This window comes from Pholcus phalangioides, unplaced genomic scaffold (assembly GCF_987345545.1).
Source record: "Pholcus phalangioides strain wild (caught in Gottingen) unplaced genomic scaffold, Ppha-v1.0 ptg000039l_1, whole genome shotgun sequence".
Lineage (NCBI taxonomy): Eukaryota > Metazoa > Arthropoda > Arachnida > Araneae > Pholcidae > Pholcus > Pholcus phalangioides.
This window is the reverse complement of record NW_028301625.1, coordinates 21,188,843-21,202,643: the sequence shown is the minus strand read 5'-3', so window position 1 is coordinate 21,202,643 and position 13,801 is coordinate 21,188,843. Positions and strand designations below refer to the sequence as shown.

Below are 13,801 nucleotides of genomic sequence, written 5' to 3'. Positions count from 1 at the left end.
ATCAAAAAGAATTTGATTAAACCTGATGTCATTTTACCATAATCCAGCAACAGCTTTACAACCTCTATTTTTCCATACATAGCAGCCTCATGGAGTGCAGTTCCTATATCTGTCTAAAAATGGGAAGAAAAAATATTAATTTAAGTGAAATGACTCATACGTTTAAAAATACACCAGAAAGAAAACTGGAGGTCTTTAATTAACTACAGATGTTTTAAAAACTAGATTCTTTGCAGATGACTGTGTAATTTACCATATCATTCACCAAGAGTCTGATCAAGAACTTCTCCAACATAACCTGGCGTCCATCGCTGACTGGTGTTTCTTATGGCAAATGCCTATCAATATCTCAAAAACGGTTCACATGTGTGAGAGTTACCTGTAAATTACTTCCTCTTCAATACTCTTACTCCATCAATAATTGAATGTTATCCCAAGTTTCTCAAATTAAATACCTCAATGTCATAATCTCAGGTGACCTACATTGGAACAAACATGTTGACTATGTTTACCAGAAGTGTCTAAACAAACTTTTCTTCCTCCGCCACAACTTTTAACATTCCACTCGGGATATCAGACTACTATGCCACCAAATTTACATCTCTTGCATTCTTTTTTATGCCGCTGAAATCTGGGACCCCTACACCTCCAGTAATATAGACAAACTTGAATCAATCCAAAATAAATCCACCCAATTTGCTTAAAACTGCTGATCATCTTTTGTTTCTGTGTATAAACTTAAAATCTCCCCCCCCCTTTCCATCTCGTTTCGTGATTAACCCAGTTATATAAGATTTTCCAAGGTCATTTCAACTTTGATACTTCTGGCATCCTAGCCAAACCATTCCACATCTCCAGAAGACTCGACTACTCCCTTAAAATAAAACCTATTTTTGCTTCCACTGACTGCTTTAAATACAGCTTTTTTCCTCATACTATTGGTGAATGGAATAAACTCTCCAGTTCTATTGTCAACTCCCCCACTATCACTAGTTTTTTGCACAATACCAAACAATATCTATGTCTCATTCAACCGCATTCTCTTGTATAGGCCTAGGGCTAACAATATTGTATATATAAATAAATAAAATGCAAAACATTTTCATTGAATATAGAATACTACAATACCAATATATAATATCAATTTTATAAATAATGTACACTGGTGAAATAAATTAAGAGAATTTGCATATTTTATCAAATTTCATGAAAAGAACTGAAGTGAATGTAAAACCACTGCTTCTAGACAAAAATGCAAATCTTGTAAGTCAAATACGTAAGCGTACACGTGTGTGTAGGCGGAGCCAGTAGAGAAACAGGCTTTATAAGCGCTCGTAAGTTAAGACTCATTTCATTCGCTAGCACATCTCTGCAAATTTCTTGGTGTTATTTTGCAGCAATCGGTTAATTTCAAATTGTAACAGTAAAAATGAGTAACCACGAACATTTAGATCAGTGTTTCCCAAAGTGGGCGATGGAATGGTCCAAGGGGGCGGTAGAACCTACTGATTTAACATAGAATCCTATGGGTTTACTTGAGTTGGGAGCGATGAGAGGAAAAAATTTCTGATGAAGGGGGCGATGGAACAAAAAGTTTGGGAGACTATGGTTTAGATGATGGAATGAGGTGGCGAATTGTGGGGAGGCTAGAAGCAGGCCAATCTCAAGTCCAGATTTGTAGAGAGTTCAATTTAACGCCCAGCGTCGTGTGTAACTTATGGAAAGAGTTCCAGGATACCGGATCCATCGAGAGAAAGCCTGGGCAAGGTCGTCCAAGAGCCACGACGGCCAGAGAAGATCGCCATTTGTCGATTATAGTGAGGCATAACAGGAGTGCTACAGCTTCTCAGCTCTCTCGTGACTTGTATGCAGCCACAGGAACCCGTGTATCAAGGGTGACTGTTTCCAAAAGACTTAGAGGGTTGTTTGCAAGAAGACCTGCTGTCCCGCTCACTTCTACGGACAGGAGAATCCGTTTATCATGGTGCATAGAGATTGGAGTATGGATCAATGGGCGACTGTACTCTTCACTGACGAGTCCCGGTTCAGCCTAAGCACCAATTCGCGCCATACATTCATATGGAGAGAACCAGGGACCCGCTACCTACCCTCCAATGTCAGCGAAATCTACCATTATGGCGGAGGAGGTTTAATGGTCTGGGCAGGCATCATGTTGGATGGCCGCACACCTCTCCATGTCTTTTAAAGAGGCACTGTGACTGTGACTGGTGTGAGGTATAAGGATGAGGTCTTGGAGCCCTATGTTTGCCTTTTTAGGGGTGCAGTTGGCCCTGAGTTCATTTTAATGGACGATAACGCGAGGCCACATAAAGCTCTTCTGCTCGACGATTTTCTAGAGAGTGAGGATATTCGCCGGATGGATTGGCCAGCCAGATCTCCAGACCTTAACCCTATAGAGCATGTCTGGGACGCTCTGGGGAGGGCAATTGCAACTCCCCTCTGGGAACCATCCAGGGAATGAAAACAGCGTTGCTGAACGAGTGGGACCAATTGCCACAGGAAATGATAAACTGCCTTATTTCAAGTATGAAATCACGCTGCGAGACCTGTATATCTGTAAGAGGGGACCATACCCCCTATTAACCCATTCTTTTGTTTATTCTGCAACCGCTGTTTCATACCTTCCGACTCCAACGAGTGTTACGCACGATCATGCGTGTGTATTACACACACACAATTATTGAATGGTTATTTGTTTTGTATTGTATGAATGTATGTACATATCAAATTTCATTAAAATCGGTATAGTAGTTCTAGAGATAATCGACCAAGTCTGCAAATTCTCTTAATTTCTTACACCAGTGTAAGATATGAAAAATAATAATGTTTAATGAATCAATCCATTTTGTATAGAAGTTTCTATATTTTCACACACAATATAACATTCTGCTTATTTAAAAGTTTCAACAAATACATAATTTTATTCATGAATCAGATTAAAATGTCTAGATCATCAATAATATACACTATAAATATCTGAAATTTGAAAAAAAAAAATGTACATAACCCTATCTTCACTAGTAAATTACAACAAAACTGGCTTATAAATAGAAATCATAAAACCACTGGTTGCATAAGCAGTGAATGAATTCAAAATATTTAAATTACCATATAGTTAACATCAAATCCGGCATCCAGTAGTGCTTTCACGACATTTCGATGCCCATTTTTAGAAGCCAAATGAACTGGAGTGTGACATCTCACACAGTCATTTAATAATTCTGGATGTAAATTGAGCAAACATTGCACAGTCTCCAGCCGCCCATATTGAGATGCCAAGTCCAAAGGCGATTCTTTCCTAATGTTTCGAACAGAAGGATAGCAGTTGTGCTGGAAATTTAAATAAATAAATATATACTACAGTAACTTTCAAAAGACATACTTTTTTTAACCGAGCACAACTCAGGTCTATCGCCATAGGCGATACTCACTACCTAGTGAGTGCCAGAGGTGTAATTGTGTACCTAACAGTCTGAGTGCGTATATAGTTGTGTCTGATTTTTCAATGCTACCATCTATGTTTTAGGAGTGAAGTGTAATGACTGAATACTTGTACTGTTTGTAGGTCTGTTGCTCTCGGTGGCAAGACTTAATGGGGAGATTGGCTCAAATTTGCACCTGGAAACCACAGGAAACCAACTCAAAAGACATTCTACTACTACTTCACTAAACACAAACTCTGGCCATATCGCTATATTGCAATTTACTGCCATTAATGAGATGGGTTGAAAATCAAGGCGCTGTCTATCGGTGGTTGCCTGAAGTTCGTTAGGGAAAATATCTTATTTATATCCTCCCTTGGGTTTGAACCCGGGACCATAACGCTAACCTTCATGGTTGTAGACAAGCATCTTACCACCACGCCACTCGGGCATTCAAAAGACATACTTTTTTTTTTTCAAACCGAGTACAACTCAGGTCTATTGCCATAGGCAATTTACTACCTAGTGAGTAGTGCCGGAAGTGTAAGTGCGTGTACCTAACAGTCTGAGTGCGTATCTAGTGTTGTGTATGATTTTTCAGTGCTGCCATCTATATCTCAGAAGTGAAGTGAGTGATGTGTAGTGACTGAATATTTGTACTGTTTGTAGGATTGCTGCTCTCTGTGGCGAGACTTTTTAACGGGGAGATCGGCTCACATTTGCGCCTCGAAGTTGGGAACCACAGAAAACTAACTTCAGCCGACCAAAAGACATACTGCAATATATGTAGTTGTGTTGTTTAAACACTGACATTTTCAAGGATTCATGTGCATTTTCATTCGTTCATCCATTCACATTGATGGACTGGTAACACCGTGCTTCACATCTCCAAGAGGAGATTTCAAAGCCTTTCCCAAATTTGTTCATCCAGCAAATGATTGAGGAGTGAAACAAGCTGTCAGCTGAGATGAAGAACAGAGCCAACGTGTTCATATTTGCAAAGTGTGTTTTGATGATATACCACTCAGAAATTTGATTTTGGGAGAACTGTATAAATGTAAAAATGTTTATTGATGAGATGCGCTTAATCTTTTCCTTTTTTTACTTTTTTCTTCTTAGAGACTTTACTAATTATGCAAGACCTGTGTCAGCCTTCACCAGTAGTTTGAAATAAATAAATACAATATTTTTTTACTACCTCTTCTAAAAAATCCCTAATCCAATGGAGTCAAAAATAATTTTTCATTGCTGATTACACTGTCTGAACAAAACAATAGTCACGACCAACAAAATTTTTTGTGTTCTTGAACTCTATTCAAAAGTATGAAGTAAACCCATGATGTAAAAGTTTAGACATTCACCCTTTATTTACCATTATGAAAAAATGAAATAATTATCATGTAAATTTTTTCGTAAGTCATTTAAAGTTCTCAAGTAAGTCTACTAAAGCCTAAAACAAAATAAAAGCCTAGGATTCGTCGAACCCTCTGTTAATTTACATATTTACAAAAATTAGTTGTTCCACACTTGTGCTATCATTTGGTAATCGTAAAGTAGTAATACAGCCTTTATACTTCAAAATACCAACACCCAACAACATATGTAAAGGATGTTACAGGGAAAGTGGTACTTTAAAGTACTGTAATATGATATCTTTAAAGAGAAGTACAATAAACATAGTGGGATAAATAAAGAAGCTTTCCATACTGAAAGATAACCATGATCTTTTTTTATGGGCAGTGTGTTTTATGGTATTAATTATTAGTTTTTTCTTTCGTGAGATATGCTTTTATTTTGGGTTGTTGTATTTTGGTTATATTTGACATCCATATTTTTTATGCGCATCTTTTTTCAGCCACCTCATTGGGCAATTTGCCTGTTGTGGCATTTGTATTTGTCAGTAGTCAAAGGGTTAAATAAAATCAAGACATAATCTGAATTATTAGCAATTTGCTCTCAAATTATGTACATACTTTATGTGCAATAAAGAGAGTCAAATTGGCTTTGATGAGATATCTTGTGTAACATGATGCTTTGTGAATTATAATAAATATGCTTTTTAACATATAAAATGTGGAATAAAAACTATAGAGTGGACATAATTTTTGAATGCTACATGTACATAAAATCATTTTTCATACCTGAAGTAACAATTTAACAACATCTGTATGGCCATACTGCGCAGCGGAATGAAGAGCACTTTCATGGTCATAGTTCTAAAAAAAATATAGTTTACTTAAAATTAGATTTTTTCCACGTGGCATGCTAGAAAAAAGAATGTGTTCAGTGGCGTTGGAACTGGAGTTACTTGAGAACCCACAGTATTTTTTAGCATAGTATCAAAAATCATTTCAACACATGGTATCAATTTAATTTTCTTAAGTTACCTATTTTTAAGGAATAATACACTTTGATTTTTTTGTTTGTAGTCTTAATGCTGTTTCTTTGGACATGGGAAGTCCAGAAAACATACAGGGAAATTTTTTCCATGAATGTTTTGTTGGATATATCTAAACTAAAGGACCAGAAAGAGAAATAAAAGTTATAAAAATTAATCTAAATCTGAATTGGGTCAGTAAAAGGTTAATTTTTTTCACTTATGGTTTTGAAAACTGCAAACATAAATTCACTTAAACATGCCACTCAACTTACATTACATATATACTTGCTTTTATGTCAAGAAAATTTGACCATGAGCAAACCAGCTTTCCTTATGAGAACAAAGTACAGCTGAGCAAGAGATCAGATTGTTTTAGTAAAAAGAAAATATAATAAATAAAAATTATCTTCCTACACAAAAAGATATCTTTGAGACATATGTATTGAATATTTCTCAATATAAAATAATTGTATAAAAATAACACATAAAAATGAAACAAACTTGTATATTACCATATGATTAACAACTGATTCAGATGAGCCTTGGGTTAACAACAACTTAACAATATCTGTGTTTCCAGACCAAGATGCCAAATGTAAAGGTGAACATCCTTTCTCATCAACTGCATTTGTAGAAGCATCATGGTTTAAAAGAAAAATAACAATATCTCTGAAAAGGAAAAAGAAACTATAAACATTATAATAATTTCACTGATGTTTCTATCATTAAATACAATAATATTGTAAACTGTATGTACTTCATAATGTTTCAATTAACCACTTAACAGTTTTGCCCAAACACTATTTGGGTGCTGCGAAAAGGGACTTTCTTGATTATTATATTAATCAAGACACACAATCAATTGACATTACTTGCCCATATGGCTGCTTGGGCAGCTTATTTTTCCACACCAATCCACTGATTTGCCCGGCCTTCTTACCCTTTTAGTTTGCAGCATTTCTAATGGATGGCTATAGCAGTCCAGTAAAGATTGGATTGCAAAATGAGTGTACATTGGTTTCAAGTCAGGTTTTACTGCTCATCCTTTACGCGGGAAAAGGAGCGAATTTTGTGTGCACTTGTTCTGTGTATCACGTGTTGCGAATAATATTTCTTTAAATTTTTCAAGAAAGAATGAAGTAAGAGGCTCGTAACAGAATATTAATTATGGTAATTTCCAGTTCAGTAAGTTCTACGGGAAAAAGTAAAAATGCAATTTTCTTTGCTGTAATTAAAAATTATCATAAATTAATAAATTCAATACTTATAACAGTTTTGTGTGACTGCTGATTTAAATTTATATAATCAATATGAACACAAAATTGTATTTCGAAAATGTGCTTATTTTTGGATGCAATATGGCAGGAAAAAGAAACTGTTAAGTGGTTAATAAGTTAATACAAATACAAATACAAATACAACGCCACAACAGGCAAATTGCCCAACGAGGTGGCTGACTTAAGAACATCATGGATCCCCGAGCCATTTTTTGGAGGCCCTACCTACCACTACACCACACATGCACCCCCCCGGAACCCCCCAACGAATCGGTACATGCGGGAATGGGCGTGTACGTGTAGTGAAACCTCACGTGAATTTTTTTTTGTTTCTCTGTAATGCTTGTTATGTGTAGTGCTGCCATCTGCCACCAGTTTTTCTAACTATGAGTGAAGTGTTATGATTGAATGATTTATCGTTGTAGGACTGTTGCTCTCTGTGGCGAGACTTTTTAACGGGGAGATCGGCTCGCATTTGCGCCTTGAAGTTGGGAACCACAGAAAACCAACTTCAGCCGACCACCACTGTGGGGTTCGAACCCGGATCCTCGCATCGCGAGTCCGTCACTATAACCACTCGACCACCACAGCGGCAATCTACCATATCTGTCTATAATCTACCATAAAATGACTGACATTTTTAAATATCAATTAATGTAGTCCATAAAATTTTACAGACATTCTTTTCATTAAATGTTAATGAAATCTTTCACTTTTTAAATAAAAAAATATTTTTATATGTAAAGAAGACAAATATAATTTAATTTTCAATTTTTTCTCTGTGGTCAAGATACACTCAGCAGACATCCTGTACATAAACATATGATAGTACTGGATAGTATAGTATTATGTGGATTGCTACTACTGATTAAACAAGATGTTTCAAAGATTAGATGGTTTTAGGGGGGGGGGAATTAGTTTTAAAGTCAATAAGTGCTATTAAATCAATTACTTGTGTCCATTCAATGCAGCATGATGTAGTGGTGTATATCCACTAGAATCTTGAACATTTGGCCCAGGTCCTCGCCTCAAACTATGAAACGAAATAAAATGATATTGAAAAAATATTATATATAATACATATATTTTATATGCACCGTATATACTCGTGTATAAGCCGACTCGTACATAAGTCGACCCCCCCCCCCTTAAGGACCGCCAAAACCGCAATAAATTGAAAACCCATGTATAAGCCGACCCCCCAAAAAATCCGTGCATATCAGAGAAAAAAAATTCTTATATTTTCATGCAAAATGAATAGCTTGCGGATATTTACAATAGAAAATTATTCAAACTTTTTAATCCATTCCTTCTGAGTCTCCAAGCTCATCGTAATCCATCAGATCATCACAGAGGGTGCGGCATCTTCGTTTTTATCCTCATCGTCATTGTCGCTTTCAAAGAGGATATCATCTTCAGTTCCGTCGCATTGCTGATGCAACACTTTTTGAAGGATCGGATGATAATTTCGGCGGAAACAGAATTCCACGCCTCATGTACCCATTGGCACACTAGGCCAATGCCAGGTTTCTTCAAGGCACCACTTTTTGTAGTTTCTTTATCATCGGAACTCATCCATTCGATCCACAAATTCGTCAATTAGTCTTTTAAAGACTTGTTATGCTCACATCTAAAGGCTGTACAATCGACGTTAGCCCACCTGGTATCAAAGCCAATGATGTTTTCAAATTCTTTGTCTCTGTTGACATTACCGGTTCTGTGGGATTTGAACATATTCCATACCAATAATGCTGGTTTCCCGAACTATGCTACAAAAATGACTACTGATTTCGGGGGTCAATATTTTTTCATAAAAAACTGACCCGAGTATAAGCCGACCCCCGTCCCCCTACTTGAGGAATGAAAAAAACTCTACAAAAAAAAACTTGGCTTATACACAAGTATATACGGTATATATATTTCTTCTTTTCATATATATTTCTTTTTTTTGTTTTATTGAACATAATTTCTTCTGCAGCATTAAGAAAATCTATAATAAGTACTCTCTACCATATTTTAACATGTAAAAGGAACCCCCGATTTTTTAAGCTTAAAATTTAGAAAAAAAGTTGGAAAGATAAATCTATAATACTATCCATATATAAGAAACTCCTATTTTTTGGGACAAAATTTTTTGGCGAAAAAAGGTTCCTTATACACATTAAAATACTGTAAATTTATGAATGAGTAATTAGCTGCACAACAACTGAATGATGACAGCACTGACTTAAATTTCAACAGGGGTTCAAGTTCAAATAAACCCATAGGAATAGATACATGTTTATTTATAACAATTCAGAGTAGCTCCTAACTATAGGTTCTAGTGCATTAAATGTAAGTGAGAACATAAATTAATGTGGTCTGCAAAGAAAAAAATAAATAAAATGGCAAAAGAACTCTTTTATTTCATTACGAGTCTGACAGCAAATGGAAATTTTGTTGGGGGATGCTGGAAGGATTCGGGAGGGAAATAGTGTAACAATAGGCTCATTCAAAGGAGGTTCATTTTGAGAGGACAATGTGTTATTATTTGACTTAAAAGATGGCAAAATAAAATAAAACAAACAAGGAAAATAAAATAAAAAACTCATTCTTACAGGTTGTTCAAATAGTAGTAATATTTTTTCGCCCTCTTCTTTCTTGTCTTGTTTATACAAAGAGTATATGTTTTTATGATGGCTGTAATTTGTTTAAACAGTACATTCTGGCATGTACCAATTTGTTAGAAATTCTGCAGAGGAATATGTACAAGGTACATGTACAGTTTAGGTGTTATATATTTGAAAATATTATCTACTGTGATCTATTTCATATTTGTTTTTATATATTGTTTGGTGCATATCTATATGCATGGTTCTCACATAAAAGAGGGGGATTGTTGACAAGACTAGAGGGTATTATGATTAGAGGTGGGACCAATATTTAGTAACTATTCGTTATTCAGCCTATTTGGCTCAGCAGAATGTTGCTCAGGTATTTGGCTGAATATCAGTGTAAACCTGAGTACATCAAACTGATTTTAAAAAATTATATTAATCAACATTTTTCATATAAATTAAAAATTTACTGAATATATTTTATTGTGTGGTGTATATCCCCTCCCTGAAAGATGTTATGTCAGGGTGACTTTCTAAGATAAGGAAAACATGAAATTGAATCCTACTGCAATATGGAGAAAGGCAGCACGAATTATACACAAGTCAAGTTCACTACTGAAGAATGTATCTAGTCAAGACATAGTGATGCCTTGGCTTACAAATTTATTGGCTAACAAACATGTTTTAATGTTTTTCTGCTACGGCTAAAGAATACTGATTCAGATAAAAGACATTTTAGTTGATATGGATGCATCAGCTCTCATAAAAAAGCCTCGTTACAAATACAAATATATACAAATACAACGCCACAACAGACAAAATGCCCAACAAGGTGGCTAAATTTCCGTGCCAATCAATATGAATCCAATCAGTAATTATCACATCAGCCAGATTTTTATTTTGCCAAATCAGAATCTTTTTTTTCTTTTCAGAAAGAGAGTTTGAGTCATTTTGTGTGAAATGAATGATTAAACTAAGAGAAAATGCATTTTAAAATAATTCCTTGGACTCTGGACTTGATTTGTTTCAGTGCATACAGCAATTCTAAATACAAAACTGAACATTCTGGACCTCTAAGAACTTATCTTTTTCATCTGCATGTGTGTGAAAGAGAAATGAGCCAACCATATATCACACAGTACAATCCCCCCCCCTTTTTTTTTTACTATGGCCTCATGAACCAGATTGCAAACTGAACATCAGTGTAAAATAAAAAGATGTTCAGTTTTTTCATTACTAGTTGAGAATAAGTAAATAATATGGTTGGCATTTTCTTTATTAGATGTAAAATTGTAAAAAGTGCTGAAAAAAAAAATTGTTCTTTAAAAATATGATATAGGTTTATTATTGTTGAATCTGATTGTCAATATCATGGCAATAAAAATCTTTCGATAGCCATTTTATAAATATTTATTCAAATAATAAATTGTGTAATTAAAATTAAATTTCAATCATTTAAAATTTAAAACAAATTTTATTTATAATTGTGATGAATTTTAAGAAAATTAATACTAAGCTGCGAATATTCAGTATTCAGCCAAAACATTCCCTATCCATCCCATCCCTAGTTATGATGATCAAGCTAATATATTTTTATGTTCTACCTTTATATAAATTTACTATAAAATAAATATAACTAGCTTAGAACCCAGGGCAGGCTGTAACTAGGAGTTAAGATAATTTTTTGCAGCGCGCCAAACACAATTTTTTTATAATAGGGTTTTTGGCTTTTCTCAAAATTGGCAGCCCTTCGAAAGATCACCGCCTTGGGCAACTGGACCCCCCTGAATGAGATTTTTATTTTCACATTTTGCATATTTGAAATATCTCGTAACAATTGCTATATGTAATATGATCTAGAAATTTGGTTAATTCAGTTCTGGTGCAGTACAAACCTCACTTTGGGATTCAAATTTTTTATGCAGGTTGTACGGTGTTTTGAAGAGAGTTTGTTACGATGTCTGATTGTTTCCAAAACTATTTCTGATTCAGTTTGTTGTGTGGTATATCAAGGAAGATTTTCTGGTTTGGTTTTGCCTTATATTCCATTTGTGATCACATTTCTAATGTTTCTACAAGTACTTGATTTTTTGTATGATGTGTTTTTGACTGAGCCAAATGGTTTGTTTGGTATGAGAATTTTGATCACTAACAAACTGAATCGAATACAGTAGTCTCGATAATCTGAGGTGAATGGGACAGAGACCACCTCAGATTACTGAAAACTTGAATTATCCAAAAAATAGCATAAAATGACATTTTAAATGACAGTGGGAGATAACTACTATTTGCTGTTTCACCCTTAATTTAACGGTGCAATTCATTAAACTGCCAAGACCCATGACCTTATCATGTGGGACAGAAGTTCCAGCCCTGGGGAGCTTAATATGAATGTTTATTTTTATTTATTTTTTTGCAAGCTCAAAATACTACGGAAGAACCTCTGAAAAATTCTGGCTTGTGGGTACACACAGGGTCATCTTAAGAGCATCATGGGCCCCTAGGCAAAGTTATATTTCTGAGTTCTCTGCCTAGCTAGAAACGCTGCCTACCAATTAACATGCTTGCTCTCAGAAATTTGAACCAGATCTCACTATTATGAGACTCTAATACACACGGCCCAGGTGGGCTCCTGAGTTAAGACGGCTTTGGGTCCACCAAAAACCCTAGTCTAGGTAGGAATCAGACCCGTTCAAACTGAAATTACTAAATTACTCATATTTGTGTGGGGAAAATCAGAAAAAATGAAACAAAACTTATTCTTGGCGAGAAACAGAGATTTTAAACAGGAATTTCAAAAAGTTACAGCACCATAGATTATCCGGGACCACAAATTATCGAGACTACTGTATAATGTTTTTAAAATAACTGTAAGTTATAATCACTTTGTTGTAGTAATCAATTTGATTGTGATAGCAATCACTTTGATTGTTATAGTGATAAAAGATGCAAGACAAATTTAAAATGGATCATTAGAAGGTTATTAAATTGATGGAACTTTCAGAACTCAAAGAAAGACCAATAGAAATATAGATATTTGAAAAGATATGTAGCAGAGATCAGCAATCAGTGATGAACACTTACCTGGCAAGAGGGCCAGACTTTTTTGCCCATTGATTTAATATTCTTTCAACAACACTGATGTTTCCAGATCTAGCTGCATCTAGTAGCTCTTGGTCTTTACCCATTATCGCCCACCTGAAAGCAAAACTAACTTCTTAACTTTTGACGGTGTTTAATACATTTTTATAGCGGGTTTCAGTAAAACGAACTGTCACTTAAAATGAATCGTTTCATAACAAGCGATTCATGAGAATTCATGACAAGTTTTATCAAAAAATTGAGTCATAATGTTAAAAGAATTTTGTAGCACATGTGATCAAAACTGTTTTCTCACTCTGAATCAGATGAGAACAAGTTTCAGAATTCCAAACAATAATAAAAATGCCTTTGTAACTGCTCGCTTCAGATTATTATTTTATTTCATTATCATAAAGTAAATGTTTATCTAGATAGCGCTGCTCATATTTTATACAAAATTGACCCGTATTTCAAATACAGATACTGTACAAAAACGGAGCCCACAACAGGCAAATTGCCCAACGGTGAAAAGGTAAATAAGTAAAAAAAAAAATGTAAAGCCAGTATAAATGGTATCGGAAAAAAGCCCATAAAAATATGGTTGTCGTTCAAATATGGATAGCTTCTCGATTAATCCCACACAGCCAGTGTCGTTTTAACGCATGGGTCTATTCGGGCACGGCCCGAGGGCCTAAATAAAAGAGGCGTCTCACAAAAATCAAATGTAGTTGAATTTTCGAAGAGTGTGCATGTAAATTTGCCTGGTAGGGCCTCAGAAAAATTACGTCCCGGTTTTTTTTTTCTCTTTCTTTTTCGCTGTCCCTCTGTAGGTATGGTCTCCAAAATCGTATAGCATGCTCAGGACCAAGACGAACTAAACCTCTGAAAAAGCGGAAGGATGACTCCGGGTGAACGCGAAGAGACTTTTTTAAGTACAAAACCGAGTATTTTATTTGCTTTTTTGACTACCGGGGAATAGTGTTAAGAAAACCTATGTCGCTCGTCAATGAAAATTACCAAATC

At 35.2% G+C, this 13,801-nt stretch overlaps 1 protein-coding gene across 2 annotated transcripts in view; it reads right to left on the bottom strand.

Annotated features, from left to right (window-relative positions):
- LOC149065682 (ankyrin repeat and sterile alpha motif domain-containing protein 1B-like) overlaps positions 1 to 13,145 on the bottom strand; it is a 66,013-nt gene extending 52,868 nt beyond the window's left edge. The window contains exons 1-6 of one of the 2 annotated variants that reach the window (XM_089253927.1): positions 12,782 to 13,145; positions 8,053 to 8,133; positions 6,336 to 6,492; positions 5,585 to 5,659; positions 3,130 to 3,351; positions 38 to 113 (exon numbers count right to left, since the gene is read on the bottom strand). In XM_089253927.1, coding sequence (XP_089110053.1) covers positions 38 to 113; positions 3,130 to 3,351; positions 5,585 to 5,659; positions 6,336 to 6,492; positions 8,053 to 8,133; positions 12,782 to 12,885 — 715 coding nt within the window. In that variant the 5' untranslated portion in view covers positions 12,886 to 13,145. The remainder of the gene's footprint in view (positions 1 to 37; positions 114 to 3,129; positions 3,352 to 5,584; positions 5,660 to 6,335; positions 6,493 to 8,052; positions 8,134 to 12,781) is intronic. The other variant, XM_089253928.1, reaches the window with a different exon arrangement.
- Between the last annotated feature and the right edge of the window lie 656 nt (positions 13,146 to 13,801).